This window comes from Perognathus longimembris, chromosome 3 (genome assembly GCF_023159225.1).
Source record: "Perognathus longimembris pacificus isolate PPM17 chromosome 3, ASM2315922v1, whole genome shotgun sequence".
Taxonomy (NCBI): Eukaryota; Metazoa; Chordata; class Mammalia; order Rodentia; family Heteromyidae; genus Perognathus; species Perognathus longimembris.
In genome coordinates, this window is record NC_063163.1 from 74,731,224 (window position 1) to 74,748,306 (window position 17,083).

Consider the following 17,083-nt stretch of genomic DNA (forward strand, 5'->3'; position numbering starts at 1 on the left):
GCTAGGATGACAGGCATAAGCCCAGCTCTGACTATTCTTTTATTTTTTCAAATTTTTATTATCAAACTGATGTACAGAGAGGGTACAGTTTCATATGTTAGGCATTGGATACATTACTTGTACTGTTTGTTACCTTGTCCCTCATACCCCCCTCCCCCTTCCCCCTTTACCCCGCTGAGGTGTACAGTTCACTTACACCAAACAGTTTTGCAAGTATTGCTTTTGTAGTTGTTTGTCTTTTTTTACCCTGTGTCTCTCAATTTTGGTATTCCCTTTCAATTTCCTAGTTCCAATACCAGTATACACGGTTTCCAATATACTCAGATAAGATTACAGAGATAGTGTAGGTACAACCACAGGAAGGTGATACAAGAACATCATCAATAATAGAAGCTACAGATACACATGGGATGTTGAAAGTAGTTACAACTGTGATATAACAATTGTCTCCATAACATGGAGTTCATTTCACTTAGCATCATCATATGTGTTCATAAGGTTATAGCTATTGGGCCTTGTGGTGCTCTGCTATGACTTGCCTAAACCTGTACTAATTATTCCCAATAAGGGAGACCATAGAGTCCATGTTTCTTTGGGTCTGACTCACTTCACTTAGTATAATTTAGCTCTGACTATTCTTTTCATTTTAAGGTTAAATTTACACCATCACCAGGAGTCAGCCCATTCTGACCACCCTACAGGAAACCCCCGCCCTGCTAGTAGTTGCTCTCATTCCTCTCTCCCTTCTGCCCCTGGCAGGTACCAATCAACTTTACTTGTTTCATCCCTGCAGAATGTTTTGCACTTGACCCCTACCCTGGCCCTGTGCATCTCTCATCTTCCTCTACACTGGTGAAATCCACCAGCTTCCCCTTTATAGGTATGAGAGGATAGAAGAGGTTAACTGGTGGGCCACACCTTAACAGCTGTGGGAGCCAGGATCGGAGCCCAAGTCTGTGTGGTGTCCACCCAGCCCAGGTCCACACTGACCCCCAGCTCCAGCTCACACGGAGCACACCCTACCCCACCCCCAGACCGTCCCAGGTGACCACCAGGCTGCAAGGTGGGGCCTGCGCTGAGCCAAGCTGGGAAGAACCAGGCTAATTCCTCTGTGGATAGCACTCCCTGTCAATTAATTAGGGCAGAATTAGCCCGCGGCATCCCCGATGCCCCCAGAGTCATTAAGGGAGAGGGGGGTCTCATTATGATCTAGCTGCTGCCCTGCTGTGCCCAGGGCCCCCGCGGTGCAGCGGAGCTGGCATGTGAGAGAAAGCAGCAAGAGAATCTCAGCTGCTGGGAGGATGTTGTGAGCTTGACGATGAGAGATGTCAGACCATGTCAGACCAGCAGTCAAGGAGAGGCCTTCAGGAAATCAAGTGTGAGCATGAGCCTGTTCTGGTGGCTCACACCTGCCATCCCAGCTACTCAGGAGGCTGAGGTCTGAGGATTATGGTTCAAAGCTAGCCCAAAAAGGAAAGTCTGTCAGACTTTTTTTAATTTTTTTTTTTTTTTGCCAGTCCTGGGCCTTGAACTCAGGGTCTGAGCACTGTCCCTGGCTTCCTTTTGCTCAAGACTATGTCAGACTCTTATCTCCAATGAAACACCAAAAAAGCCAGAAGTGGCGCTGTGGCTTAAGGGGTAGAGCACTAACCTTGAGCACAAAGAGGCTCAGGGACAGCACCCTGGTCCCTGAGTTCAAGCCCTGGGGCCAGCACAAAAAGGAGGCAGAGGTCACTAGGAAATAAGCCAGGCACAGAAAGGCAAATGGTCCATGTTCATGTTCCTATATGGAATCTAGCACAGCTGTTCTCACAGATGGAGACCATGGACGATCTAAGCATGGCTGCCAGGGAGGGGCCGAGCAGAAAAGCCAGACAGGAAGTGCAAAGACAGAATGTGGTGCCAGGCCTAGGTTCTGAACTCCACTCCCCAGTAGTAGCCAAAGCTGTCAATCATGGAATGCCTATTTCAAAATAGCCAGAAGAGGGTCCTCCCCACAGCGTCCCCACAAAGAAATGATGGCAGACACACTAACTTCTGACTCGATGGGGGCACATATAGAGGTAGCACTTCCTCCTGTTAATACAAGTAATCTGTGTGTGACAATTTAAAAAATAGAAACTAATGTGGTTTCTTTCACACACACAAAAAAAAAAACCAATAAAATGGAAACCTAAAAGAGAAGTGAGCCAGGTTGCTGAGTGACTCATGCTGTAATCCTAGTTACTCAGCAGGCTGAGATCTACCCACTAAGGCAGGAAAGTCTATGAGATTCTAAACTCCAGTGAACCAGCAAAAAGCTGAAAATGGAGCTGTGGCTCAAGCAAGTAGTAGAGCTCCAGCCTGGAGCAAATAGTGCATTAATCAAGGGACAGCACCCAGGACCTGAGTTTAAGTCCCAGGACCAGCATTAAGTAAATAAATAAACTGTATGTGAGGAGGGGGTGGTAAGCAACCAGCTAGTGAAAGTGCTAGAGTAAAAAATAAGTTTTCAAGTGTGAAAAACATATAAGAAGACTCCAGGACATCACCAATTTCAGAGGGTACCCTAAAGGTTGGCACTGTGGGATTTGCTAGGTCCAACAGGGCACTGGTGACCTTTGCTCGGGTCATTTCAGGAGATGGGGGTAGAAAACCCTGTCACTCACTGGCCACTACTGGTCACTACTACAAGCCCCACCTTTGCATGAAGTGACCAGGAAAAGCCTCCCCTCACAGCCTGGGGCTTCCCACGTCTCCTGACACCTCTGTGAGGAAAGCAAAGCGACCTCATTTCTCAAAGACAAAACAAATTCTAGGTCACATCCCCCTGAGAAGCGAGACCAACTGATGTGATTATCTGCGAGAGAAAGGGGGGCACCTACTAAAAGTAGAAACCCATGCCCCAGAAGGGAAGACCTCGGGGAACCTAAAAAGGGGTCTCTGATAATTACCTGCCAAGATGGCAGCATGAAGGGCATCTCCACCTCATGCCAAAAGAAAAGGGGAAAAGAATCATGAAAAGTTTTTGAAGGTCTTCCTTCCTCAGCCACTCTGAACTTCACTTTTCTCCCACCCAGACACAACTCCCTTCTCCGCTTCACACTTCTCAACTGCTCTCACAGGTGGCCCCAGCTGAAAGCCAAAAAGAAATTCTTCACTGCTTCATTTATTATTTTTAAAAATCATATATATATATGTATATATATATATATATATATATATACATACCACCACAGAAGTAATTTCAGAGAGAAAAAAAAATAATTCCCTACTGGCCTGAGTTAGAAAGACTTGGATTTTAATATGTTGGAAGGATGTGTGTGTGTGTATTCATATTACTCATATTTACATGGAGAGAACGTACAAGGGAATAGAGTAAAATAAAGACCATGTTCTGTTTTTATTTTAATTTTATTTATTTATTTATTTATTTGCCAGTCCTGGGCTTTGGACTCAGGGCCTGAGCACTGTCCCTGGCTTCCTTTTGCTCAAGGCTAGCACTCTGCCACTTGAGTCACAGCGCCACTTCTGGCCGTTTTCTGTATATGTGGTGCTGGGGAATCAAACCCAGGGCTTCATGTATATGAGGCAAGCTCTCTTGCCACTAGGCCATATTCCCAGCCCAAAGACCATGTTCTGAATAAGCATCTCCATGTAAAGCAAGACCCTAACTCTTGAAAATAACCCAAAAAGAGTTGGTTGCCTGGCTCAAGAGGAGAAAAGCAGGCAAGCACCGGTTGCTCACGCCTGGGATCCCAGCTACTAAGGAGGCCCAGATCTGAGGGTCACAGTGCAAAGCCAGCTCAGAAGAAGAAGAAGAAAAAAAAAAAGTCTGTGAGATTCTTATCTCCTTTTAACCAGGCCAAACACAGGTGGAGCTGTGGTTCTGAAAGGAGGCACTCAGCATGAGAGAAGCCATAACAGTGCGGGGGAGCCATGGCAAGAAACCGCTGGCCCAAACCTGTGGAAACCGTGGAGAACCAAGTACAGGATGCGGTTTGTGGGCAGCCGATTCTATTCTGAGCAATGAGCCTGGCACCTACAGTTTTGCTGACATACAGATATTTTGCTTCTGTATTCTGCTTGGCTTGAAAAACACAAGAAAGTTGGAAAAATTCCATTTAATAAATGAGCCACCACCCCCATTTTGGGTATAAAAACCCTGCTTGATTCTACTTGGGGCTTCTTCTGGCTTCCCTATACCTAGGAGTAGTCCCAGATGGTTATAATTGACCACTGACAAATTTCTTTTTGCTACTAAATAAATTATGTCATAATTAAGATTGGGTTTTGAGTCTGTGGTCCACGGCCCGGGAATCCTCAACTTGTTACAGTTCAAGTAGTAGAGTGTCACCCTTGAGTGGAAAAAGCTAAGTGAGAGAGCTCGACGCCCTGAGTACAAGCCCCAGTACCAACACAAATTTTTAATTTGTTGGTGGTGGTAGCAGTGGATGTGGGGCTTGAACTCGGTCACTTGAGCCACAGTGCCACTTCCAGTTTTCTGGTGGTTACTTGGAGATAAGAGTCTCACAGACTTTCATGCCTGGGCTGACTTTGAACTGTGATCCTCAGATCTCAGCCTCCTGAGTAGCTAGGGTTACAGGTGTGAGCCACCAGTGACCAGCTAAATTTTTTTTTTAATTTAAGAGGAAATACAAAAAAAAAAAAAGCCAGTCCCCCTCCACAGAAGAAAAAGCTATAAGGAGATCTGATATATTTTTTAAAAACCTAAGAAAATAGTCCTAATTTTGTATTATAAGCAGCTGGTATGCAAGTGAAGAAACTTTAGGAGAGTGGGAAAATAACGAAATTCCATCTGAAAGTCTTACTTGGAGATACAGATATGTGATGGAGAATTATTTAGGAGAGAAGAAGGATGGGCCCTTGTCTCTTGGTTCTCACCAAATGCTAACCTCTTTCTTCTGAGGCAGGGACACAGCAGTGACCTTAATAGGCCACAAGGTCTTCCTCCCATCCCAGAAGGAAGTGCATCCAGGACTCTTCCCATCCCAGAACCTGGAAGCTCAGCCAGGACTCTGCCATCACAGAAACAGGAAGCTCAGCCATTTCTCTCCCATGACTGTCCTATTCCAGAACCAGGAAATTCAGCCAGTACATTCTTCCATCCTTGAGACAGGAAGTTCAGCCAAGACTTTGCCATCCCAGAAATAGGAAGTTCAGCTCTGACTCTTCCATCCTAGAAGTAGAAGGTTCAGCCATGATTCTCCCATCCCAGATACAGGAAGTTTAGCCATGAGTCTCCCATCCCAGAAACAGGAAGGTCAGCCATTTCTCTCCCATCTCAGGAACAGAAAGTTCAGCTCTAACTCTTCCATCCCAGAAAGAGAAAGTTCCAGCCATGACTCATTTTCCCAGCTTCCCTTGCCACCAGCCATGGCCATAGTTCAGCTAACTAACTGAAGCCAACTGAGACCCTGGGGTCTATAGAGGTGAGAAGCCAGTATCAGAACTGGTTTTGTGGTCAGCAGACAGGGTCCAAGTGCCACAGTGCCCCCAAGGGCACTAGTTTTCAACTTTTGGTTGCTTTGTTTTGTTTTTGTTTGGCCCTTTGTCATCTTAAAGGTGAGGCCATCTTTCCTATTCCTAGAGTTTGCACTAAAATTCCTGAGTGATGAAGTGGAATGGGGCTTAGTCACCATCACAGAGAAAGATCTCCTTTTCCATACATAAGCTGGGTTCTGGTATTGAAAAGGAGACAGCCATAAAAACAAGGACATGCAAGGATTGTAGATATGGCTCAAGTGGTAGAGTGCCACTCAGTGAAGGGAAAAACCAAGAGAGAGTGCAAGGCCTAGAGTTCAAGCCCCAGTACTGGCACAAAAAAAAAAGACATTGAAAGAGTATTCCATGCAAAGGGAATCAATTCTAGGCTTAGGGGTAGATATAACACAGAATGTCCCAAGAGCTGAAAGAAGAGCCAAATGTTGGAGCACTTATTCCAAAGTATTATCCTTTTTGTTGCCATTACAAATTGAATGTTTTTCTCTTCTTTACTTTTTTTTTTGGGGGGGGGGTGCCCATACTCAGGGCCTAGGCGCTGTCCCCAAGCTTTTTCTGCTCAAGGCTGGAGTTCTACGACTTGACAGAGCTCCACTTCTGACTTTTTGGTGATTAAGTTAGATAAAAGTCTCAGACTTTCCTGCCCAGGCTGGCTTTGAACCTTGACTCCTCAGATCCCAGCCTCCTGTGTAGCTAAGATTACAGGTCTGAGCTCCTAGTATCCAGTTCAATTGTATTCTTAATTTCATTTGAGAATGTTCATTGCAAGCACAGAAAAACATAAATGATAGTCGTAGGCTGACCCTTCAGTTTTGCTTGAAGGTATTGGTTTAAGAGTTGGGCAATGGATTCCTTTGGACTTTCTAGGCCCAAGATCATGTCATCTGCAAATAGACATGGTTTACTTCTTCCTTCCCAGAGGAGGAGAAGAGGAAGAGGAGGGGGAGGAGAGGGAGAAGGAGGGAGAGGGGGGAAGAAGGAAGAGGAAAGAGGAGGAAGAAGAGGAGGAGAGGGAGGAGGAAAAAAAGAGGAGGAAGAGGAGTGGTGGTGGTGGTGGTGGTGGGAGAGGGGTGGAGAGAATGGGCATTCAGTTTTCTTTTGTGCCTATACTAGGGCTTGAACTGGGGCCCGGGTGCTGTCCTTGAGTTGTTTTTTTCCCCTCAAGGCTGGTGCTTAGCCTCTTGAGCCACGGCTCCATTCAGGCTTTTCAGTGTTTCACCACCTTTCCTACCCAGGGCTGGCTTCGAACCTTGATCCTCAGATCTCAGCCTCCGGAGTAGCTGGGATGACAGGTGAGTAGCCCCGCCCCTCCCCCTCTGGAACCCGCTGGCGTCCGCGTCGCCCCGGTGACCCGTGTGTGTCGCGTTCGCCGCCGCCGCCTGGTCCACAGCCGGGTGGGAGCGGTGCTTATCGCGGGGGCCGAGGTCCCCGCGCGTCCGTGTCTGGGTCCGCGTCCGTGTCCACCATGCCTCCCGTGCTGCTCCCGCCCGCCGCCGAGCGCCCGCAGGACCTGCGCGTGGGCGCCCCCGCGTGGCGGGCGGCCGCGCTGGCCGCGTCCCGCCGCGCGCAGCAGCTGACGGAGCGCTGCGGGCACGAAGCGGTGGGCATGTGGCAGCCGGCCGAGGGCGCGCGGGACCCGCACCTGGCGCGGCACCTGAGCCGCGCCGCCTACATGGAGCCCTGGCGCTTCCGCGTGGAGATGCTCAAGGGCGGCGGCACCGTGGAGAGGCCGCCGCCCGGCGAGGGCGTCACGCTGTGGCGCGGGAAGACCAAGCCGCCCGCCTGGCGCGCGCGCCTGCCGCTGCCGCTGCACCGCGACGCGCGCGCCATGCAGACGGCCGAGCTGGTGTTCGCGCACGCGCGGGGGGGCGCGCCTGACGGCCGCGCGCCTCAGCCGCGCGCAGAGCCAGGTCAACGGGCAGCTGCGGCGCCTGCAGCAGCGGCGCGAGAGCTGCGACCGCCGGCTGGGCGAGGTGCGCAAGGGGCTACTGGTCAACCAGCAGAGCGCCCGGCTGCGGAGCTTCCGCCACGCCTCCGAGCAGGTGCGGGGGGAGGCCCACGCCCCGGGAGGCCGCGGGCGACGCTGGGGAATCCGCTTGTCTCTTGAGTTTTGTGCTTTATTGGCTCAAGGCTTGTGCTCTGCCACTCCAGCCACATCACCGTGTCCAGGTTTGGGGTGATTAATTCTCCAAGTAAAGAGTCTCATACACAGACTTTCCTGCTGGAGCTGACTTCCAACTATGACCCTCAGACCTCAGCCTCAGCCTGAGTAACTGAGGTTACAGGTGTGAGCCCCAACACCTTTGGCTTTTAGATTCCTCACACACACACACACGCCACCCTTGGCTTTTAGATTACACACACACACAGGCCATCCTTGGCTTTAAGATTACACACACACACACTGGCCACCCATGGCTTTTAGATTACACACACACACACAGGCCACCCTTGGCTTTTAGATTCCTGACAGAGTGGACAGTACGCTGAAATGGGAGAAAGAGGAGCTGAAGTCCATGAAGAGGAAAATGGAGGTGGACATGGAGAAATCGGAGACCCTGCTCAAGGTCAGGAGTCCCCTAACCCTTGTTAGGCAGAGGCCCACGGGTTAACCCACTCTGACTCCCAGACTGCGAATGGCAGATTCCCCCATGCACATTCACATAGTACTCACCGCAGCATCTTCGCTTTGCAAAAGGAAACACATAGCCCGGAGAGTTGGAGTGGGACCCTGTGCCATGCCCTGTGCCATCCCTAAAACTCCTGTGAGGGGCTGAGTGTGGTGGGGCACGCTTATAATCCCAGCTGAACAGGAGGCAGAGATAGGAGGATGACCAATTCCCTGGTCTCCGGCCTCCAGGCTCTGGCCTCCTGCCGCGACACCCTGGGCTTCTACTGTCAGGAAAGACTCCAGGCTGTGGAGCTCATGAACCAGCCTCTGGACAAGGTCCTGGAGCAGGCAGGCCGCCACTCCTGGGTGGACCTCTCCCGGGCCCCAACCCCACGGACTCAGGGCATGAAGACGCCGCCTCCTGACCCTGTGGGCCCCTACACACCAGGTAGGACCCATAGGAGGGAGGACTCCATTACAACATGTGTGTGTGCATGCACGCATGCTCACACATGCAAACCAGTCCTAGGGTTCTAAGTCAGGGCCTGGGCACTGTCCCTGAGCTTTTTTTTTTTTTTCTTTGCTCAAAGTTGGCGTTCTACCACTTGAACCACAGATCCACTTCTGGATTTTTTGGTGCTTAGTTAAAGATAATGTCACAGACTTTCCTACCGAGGCTGGCTTTGAACCATGATCCTCAGATCTCAGCCTCCTGAGTAGCTAGGATGACAGGCATGAACTTCCAGCTGGCAGTGAGCATCACTGGTCTGTCACCCCAAGAGAGTTTGCTTTGTTTCTCCCCCTGGACACTTCACCACATTCAGTCAGATTTTGCTTCAACTCACAAAATTCCTACTAAAGAGGGTCACCTGTGTACATGGCCCACCTCTACGTGCAGAATGTCGGGGAGGAGGGCAGCACGGAAGGAAAGGGAAGGAAGGAGAGAGGAGGAGGAATGGGAGAGGAAAGGGGAGGAAGAAGAGAGGGAGAAAGCAGAAAGAGGAGGAGGAGGAAGTGGTGGTAGAGGAGGAGAGAGAAGAAAAGGGAAGAAGAGGAGAGAGAGGAGCGGGAGAAAGAATAGAAGAGGAGGAGGAGAAGGAAGTAGAAATAGTTGTTGTTGAAGAAGTTGGCAGCAGGGCTGGGGATATGGCCTAGTGGCAAGAGTGCTTGCCTCCTATACATGAGGCCCTGGGTTCAATTCCCCAGCACCACATATACAGAAAACGGCCAGAAGTGGCGCTGTGGCTCAAGTGGCAGAGTGCTAGCCTTGAGCAAAAAGAAGCCTGGGACAGTGCTCAGGCCCTGAGTCCAGTCCCCAGGACTGGCCAAAAAAAAAAAAAAAAAAAAAGAAGTTGGCAGCAGGCACAGTGGCTCACTCCTGTAATTCCAGCTACTCAAGAGTCAGAGATCTGGGCTGGGGATATGGCCTAGTGGCAAGAGTGCTTGCCTCGTATACATGAGGCTCTGGGTTCAACTCCCATATACAGAAAATGGCCAGAAGTGGCGCTGTGGCTCAAGTGGCAGAGTGCTAGCCTTGAGCAAAAAGAAGCCAGGGACAGTGCTCAGGCCCTGAGTCCAAGCCCCAGGACTAGCCAAAAAAAAAAAAGAGTCAGAGATCTGAAGATTGTGGTTCCAAGTCAGCCCAGATGGGCAAAGTCTATGAGACTCTTTTCTCCAATAAACCACCATTTTAAAAAATGGAAGTGCTCTGAAGGCTGAGATCTGAGAATTATGGTTTGAAGCCAGCTGGGACCAAAAAGTCCCAAAGACCCTTATCTCCAATAAACTATCAGAAAAAGGCAGACTTAAAAAGGGTGACTTAAGTGGTAGAGTGCTAGCCTTGAGCACAGAGAAGCTCAGGAACAGCACCCAGGCCTTGAATTCAAGCCCCAGGATGAGCACAAAAGAAGAGAAAGAGGACATGGAATAATTGGGGCGAGGGGAGGAATGGAGAGAATGGGGAAGGAAGAGGGTCTGCACCCCATGCTCCCCACCCCTGCATCCCCAGACTGCGCGGCAGCCCTGTTCGAGGCCAAGCGCCTGCTGATGGAGTCCAAGGAGGCGCTGGCAGAGATGGAGCAGAACGAGCGTGGCCTGGGTGAACAGCAGCGGCAGATCAGTCACCGCGTGAACAACGCACTGCAGCAGAAGATGCGGGAGACACTGGAGCTGAAGGTGCAGGGCTGGGAGGGGAGGGCCTGGAAGGAGACACAGGCACCCCAGAGGGAGCATGGGGCGCCGGGGAGGGAATATGTGGGGCTCTGGAGGGGACTGTGGGGCTGGGTAGGGACATGGAGGGCCAGGTAGGGGACATGGGGATCGGGAAGGGACATGGGGAGTCCCCAGGCACAACCCCCGCACCCCTGTACCTCCAGGAGCGGATGAACATGACTCTGGGGCTCATGCGGGGCACCATCCACCGCTGCAACAAGTTCAACCAGGAGATGTACGTGACGCGCGGGCTCATCAAGGTATGGGGATACACATGGGGATGGATGGTGGGCTTGTGGGCCTCAGTGTCCCCCCAACACCCTTCTCCTCCCCCCCCCTCCACTTCAGGGCCCTCTGCTGAAGACTCACCTGGAGGCCAAAGAGAAACTAGACAGACCCCTGGTTCGAATGTACCAGAAACACGTGGGCACCCAGCTTCCCGAGGCAACACGCCTGGCCCAGGTAGGTGCCCGCCTCGCCCACCATCCCTGATCAGGTAAGCCCCCCCTCCCCTCACTTCACCCACCTCCTGGCAGGTAGGAGCTCTCTGCAGAACTACAGCTCCCTGCAATGGGCTGGGGCCATGGCTTAGGGGCAAAGCACAGTGTCTGAACAGAGTGTGCAAGGTCCTGAGTTCAAACTCCCCTACTGCCAAGAAAGAAAAAAGCAGTACTAATCACCACAGTGCCTTTCAATCCAGTCTCCAGGAGACTCTTTTTTTTTTTTTCTTTGCCACTCCTGGGGCTTAACTCAGGGCCTGAGCACTGTCCCTGGCTTCTTTTTGCTCAAGGCTAGCACTCTGCCACTTGAGCCACAGCGCCACTTCCGGCTTTTTCTGTGTATGTAATGCTGAGGAACTCAGGGCTTCATGCATACTAGGCAAGCAAGCACTCTACCACTAAGCCACATTCCCAGCCCCTGAGACTCCTTTTTTATTCATTTTTTTAAATGTGGGCCCTGGGGGCTTGAACTCCAGGCCTGGGTGCTGTCCCTGAGCTTTTAGTTGATGTTTCGTTTTTTTGTGCTCAAGGCTGGTACTCTACCACTTGAGCCACAGCTCCACCTCCTGCGCGCTCGTGTGTGTGTGTGTGTGTGTGTGTGTGTGTGTGTGTGTGTGTGTGTGTGTGTTTCGTTGGAGATACAATTCTCATAGCCTTTTCTACTCAGGTCTCAGCCTAATGAGTAGCTGGCATGACAGGCATGAGCCACGAGCACTGGCTAGGTTCACCCCTTTATAGCAGTGCTGTAGACCAGGCAGGGCCTTGTCCGTGTGTGTACATGGGGGTGCTGGCCAGGACCCCAGCACCACCTCTCCCCTCCTCTCCCAGGGCACTAACAGGCTGCAGCAGCACAACACACTCATGGAAAAGAACCTGAAGGAGCTGCTGACCACCCGGGACCGCCTGGCTGGATGCCTGGGTGCCAAGGAGCTGGGCTATGAAATAGACCACAATGTGGTGCGCCTGCGCCGCCGCCAGCAGCACCCCCACGTGGGCTACGAGCAGGCCCAGCAGCTGGTCCACGACTGAGTTGCCAGCACCCTACCACCCCAGCACCCCACTACCGTACCACCCGACCCAGCACCTCCACCACCTGACTGAAGACACCCCCCACCCCAGCTCCATGACCCTCCCAACCCTCCCTGGCCCTCCCCTCCCCTCCAGGCACTCCTCTGGCAGAATTATAATTAAAAATGCTATTTATCATTTATTACTGCATATGGCAGTCCCTGAAATCTCCCACACATGAGAGGCAATCTGGAAAGCTAACAGGAAGGGTTTGGGGAACACCAGGTGATCTGGGGGTTTGAATCTCAATTGCCTGGCTTTAAACTGTGCCACTTTGGGTACATCATGGTTCCTCTCTGGTCTCAGTCTCTGCAGCTACAACAAAGACACAGCCCCCAGCCCATTTAACACTGAGGTTTTGTTGTTGTTGTTGTTGTTGTTTTATTTTGGCTTTTTTTTTTGTGGCTGTTTTGCTTGGTAATTTTGCTATTTAAAATACCCTCTCCCTCCCCCATATAAAGTGAGCATAAATGAAGGGTGTCACTTGGGTTTTTTTGTTTTTGTTTGTTGTTGATTGTGGGGCTTGAACTCTGGACCTGGGCAATGTCCCTGAGCTCTTCAGCTCAAGGCTAGTGCTCTACCACTTGAGGCACAGTAGCACTTCCAGTTTTCTGGTGGTTAATTGGGGATAAGAGTCTCATAGACTTTCCTGTCCAGGCTGGCTTTGAACCAAGATTCTCAGATCTCAGCCTCCTGAGTAGCTTGGATTACAGGCAGGAGCCATCGGCTCCTGTCACTTTGAATAAACTGCACATTAGTCTGATCATTTAGGTTGTGAAATAACAGTGAAACCCCTTTGGACAATTAAGATATACTTTTAAAAATAGAAAAGAGAGGGCTGGGAATATGGCCTAGTGGCAAGAGTGCTTGCCTCATATACATGAAACCCTGGGTTCAATTCCTCAGTACCACATATATAGAAAAAGCCGGAAGTGGCGCTGTGGCTCAAGTGATAGAGTGCTAGCCTTGAGCAAAAAGAAGCGAGAGACAGTGCTGAGGCCCTGAGTTAAGCCCCAGGACTGGCAAAGAAAAAAAAATAGAAAAGAAGTCCCATCTGGGCAAAAAGTCCTCAAGACCTCATCTCAACCAATAAAAAAGCTGTACACAACAATGCAGGTATGTCATCCCAGCTGCATGGGAAATATAAATAAGGAAGATCATGGCCCAGTCAGGCTCAGTCAAAATGCAGGATCATATTCGAGAAATAATGAAAGTAAAAGAGGGCTGGGGTGGTGGTTCAAGTGGTAGAGCACTGGTCTGGCAAACACAAGGCCTTGAGCTCTAATGACACATGGGCACGTTTGGGCATGAGTTCAACCCTGACTCACCATGAGCTGGGTTTACACAGCAACAAAATATACATTACTGAAGCTGCCTTTAAACAAAAATACATAAGCCAAGGTCACATATGGGTCTCAACCAAAGGATTAACCAGAGCTCACAGGAGCCTAACACTGAATTTCCACAGTGAGCTGTGGCTCCAAATTCACTGATTCTGTGTTTGAAACAAGTTGTGTGTGTGTGTGTGTGTGTGTGTGTGTGTGTGTGTGTGTGTGTGCGTGTCCATCCTGGTGCTTGAACTCAGGGCCTGCACACTATCCCTGAGCTCTTTTGCTCAAGGTTACTGCTGTACCACTTTGAGCGACAACATCACTTCCAGTTTTTGAGTGGCTTATTGGAATGAGAGTCTCACAGACTTTCCAGCCCGGGCTGGCTTTGAACCATGACCCTCAGATCCCAGCCTTCTAAGTAGTTGGGATTACAGGTGTGAGCCACTGGTGTCTGACCCTCCCTATGTCTGTTGACCCTATTACGGCTCCTTTCCTGGGGTTGGGGATCACCCAGCTTCACCCGTCCGGATTCCCAGAAACTTTGCGTGAGGATGCAAATGCTCCTTTTGCAAGCAATGTCTTGCCCTGTGGGATACAAGACTGCCACCCTCGCCCTTGCTGACACAGCCCCATTTGTCACCCTCCGCACACACGTCACCCAGTCACGATTTACACAATCCCCTCAGTTGCCTCAGAGCCAAGGTGTCAGCTCAGCAGCCTCCCCCAGGTGTTGACTTTCCAGACAGTCCACAAGACTCTGGTCACGTCACTGAGGGGAACTGAGTTAGGACAGAGGAAGAATGCCATGCAGGAATAGAATGTGAACTTTAAACAGTGGTCACTAAAGCACAGGAAATGAGGACTGACTGAAAAGCAGCTGCACAACTACAGAAACAGTAAGCAGAGCTTCAGGAAGCAATTTCCACCTGAGCTGTTAGGCCCAAGATATCCATGGGGCCTGCATTTCCCCAGGAGCTGCTACTGCACAAAAGCTCATCTTCCACTGACACTGCAGACCCTGGATTCATTTTTCCCCAGGAAGCCACCCAACTGCCATCAAAAACACATCACCTTTCAGCAAATCTCAAAGTGAGCTGGGTGCTGGTGGCCACACCTGTCACCCTAGCTACTCAGGAGACTGAGAGCTGAGGATCCTGGTTCTAAGCCAGCACAGGCAGGAAAGTCTGTGAGGCTCTTATCTCCAAAAAACTACCCCCCACCCCCACCACCCCCAAAAAAAGCCAGACGTGGAGCTGTGGCTTAAGTAGTAAAGAGCTGGCCTTGAGCTAAAAGAAGCTCAGAGACTGCACCCAAACCCAGAGTTAAAGCCCCAGGTGCAGAGAAAAAAAAAAAAATCACCTTTCAACAAATGTCAAAGTGAATCCAGCACCAGTGGCTCCTGCCTGTAATTCTAACTACTCAGGAGGCTAAGATCTGAGGATGACAGTTCAAAGCCAGCCCTGGGGAGGAAAATCCATGATGGATCATAAAAAAAAAAAAAACAGATGTGGAGATGTGGCTCAAGAGGTAGAGCACCAGCCTTGAGTGAAAAATGCGAAATGAGAGCATAAGGCCCTGAATCTAAGCACTAGTTCTGTCAAAACATAAAAACAAATCTTTTAAAAAATGCTCACTGGGGGCTGGGGATATGGCCTAGTGGCAAGAGTTCCTGCCTCGTATACATGAGGCCCTGGGTTCGATTCCCCAGCACCACATATACAGAAAACGGCCAGAAGTGGCGCTGTGGCTCAAGTGGCAGAGTGCTAGCCTTGAGCAAAAAGGAAGCCAGGGACAGTGCTCAGGCCCTGAGTCCAAGGCCCAGGACTGGCCAAAAAAATAATAATAATAAAAATAAAAAATAAAATGCTCACTGGTGTATAAGTGTATATTACCCATTCTGGAAGGAATTGTTTTACAGTTAATAATCATAGAGAACATAAGCATTGTGACTAGAGTGACAATGTACATTCAGGATAAGGTTTCTTTTCTCTCTCTCTCTCTCTCTTTTTTTGGTCTTTGAAAAAATAATGAAGAAAGCAAGGAGGTGTGGGGTGAGGGGTCATGGGGAGGGAAGGAAGGAGAAAAATGAGGAAAGGGATAACAGGTATGACAAGAAATGTATATGTATTCACTACCTTAATCATGTAACTTTAACCCCTCTCTGTACATCATCTTGACAATTTTTTAAATGCTCACTGGGAAGTAAATTAGCCCTGCCACTATGAGGAAAAATATTAAAATTAAGAAGATATCTAGGGCTGGGAATGTGACTTAGTGGCAGAGTGCTCACCTAGCATGCATGAAGCCCTGGGTTTAATTCCTCAGTACCACATAAACAGAAAAAGCCAGAAGTAGGCACTGTGGCTCAAGTGATAGAGTCTGGCCTTGAGCAAAAAAGAAGCCAGGGACAGTGCCCAGGCCCTCAGTCCAAGCCCCAGGACTGGCGAAGAAGAGAAGGAAAGAAAGAAAGGAAGGAAGGAAGGAAGGAAGGAAGGAAGGAAGGAAGGAAGGAAGGAAGGAAGGAAGGAAGGAAGAAAGAAAGAGAAAGAGAAAGAAAGAGAGAAAGAACTCTGTCGTATGACCCAGTCACCTCGTTTCTAGGTATGTGTCCAAAGGATATGAAATTAGCCTATCAAAGAGACTCTTGCATGCTTCAGTTTACTGTAGCATGATTCATAGTTGCTAAGATATGCAATTACAGCAGCTGTCAGTCATCAAAAGAGAGCCCAAAGAAAATGGCGTGTAGACACAAGAAAATGGAGTATATACACGATTCAGTTATTCCTCATCCACAAAGAAGAATTAAATGATGTCATTTACAGCAAAGTGTGCAGAAATGGAGGCTCTTACATTGAATTATATTAAACCAGATACAAAAGACAAGGTCCAGGGCTGGGAATATAGCTACTGGCAAGAGTGCTTGCCTCGTATACATGAAGCCTTGGGTTCAATTCCCCAGTACCACATATATAGAAAATGACCAGAAGTGGCGCTGTGGCTCAAGTGGCAGAGTGCTAGCACAAAAAGAAGCCAGAGACAGTGCTCAGGCCCAGAGTTGAAGGCCCAGGACTGGCAAAAAAAAAAAAAAAAAAGACAAGGTCCTGCCAGCTCTCACTCATATATGCAAGTTCAAAGCCAGCCAGGGCAGAAAAGTCTGTGAGACTTTATCTCCAATGAACCACCAGAAAACTGGAAGTGGTGCTGTGTCTCAATTAGTAGAATGCCAGCCTTGAGGCTCAGGAACAGTGCCCACAGGCCCTGAGTTCAAGGCCCAGGAATCACAAAAATAAAAATAATGAAATAAATAGTAGGTCATGATACACACACACACACACACACACACACACACACACACACTATTCAACCATAAAGAATGAAATGATGACACTTGCAAGAAAATGGAACTGGAGAGCCTCATGTTAAGCAAAATAAGCCAGAGTCAAAAAGGCAAATATAGGGCTGGGAAGATAGCTTAGTGGTAGAATGCTTGCCTAGTGTGCATGAAGCCCTGGGTTTGGTTCCTCAGCACCACATACATAGAAAAGGCTGGAAGTGGCACTGTGGCTCAAGTGGTAGAGTGCTAGCTAGCCTTGAGCAAAAGAAACTCAGGGACAGTGCCCAGACCCTGATTTCAAGTCCTAGGACTGTCAAGAATTAAAAAAAAAAAAAGGCTGGGAATGTGGCATAGTGGTAGAATGCTTGCCTCACATACATACAGCACCACATAATCAGAAAAGGACAGGAGTGGCGCTGTGGCTCAAGTGGTAGAGTGCTAGATTTGAGCAAAAAGAAGCCAGGGATAGTGTTCAGGCCCTGAGTTCAAGTCCCAGGACTAGAAAACAAATTAAATAAATAAATAC

General features: G+C 49.5%; 1 protein-coding gene across 1 annotated transcript; it reads left to right on the forward strand.

Moving 5' to 3' along the window:
- Positions 1-6,967: 6,967 nt before the first annotated feature.
- LOC125347705 (coiled-coil domain-containing protein 105-like) lies at positions 6,968-11,853 on the forward strand. Its single transcript, XM_048340681.1, is given in 8 exon segments — positions 6,968-7,366; positions 7,368-7,544; positions 7,965-8,069; positions 8,363-8,561; positions 10,122-10,288; positions 10,489-10,584; positions 10,673-10,786; positions 11,653-11,853. Coding segments are annotated over 8 exon segments (1,458 nt in total).
- Positions 11,854-17,083: the final 5,230 nt, after the last annotated feature.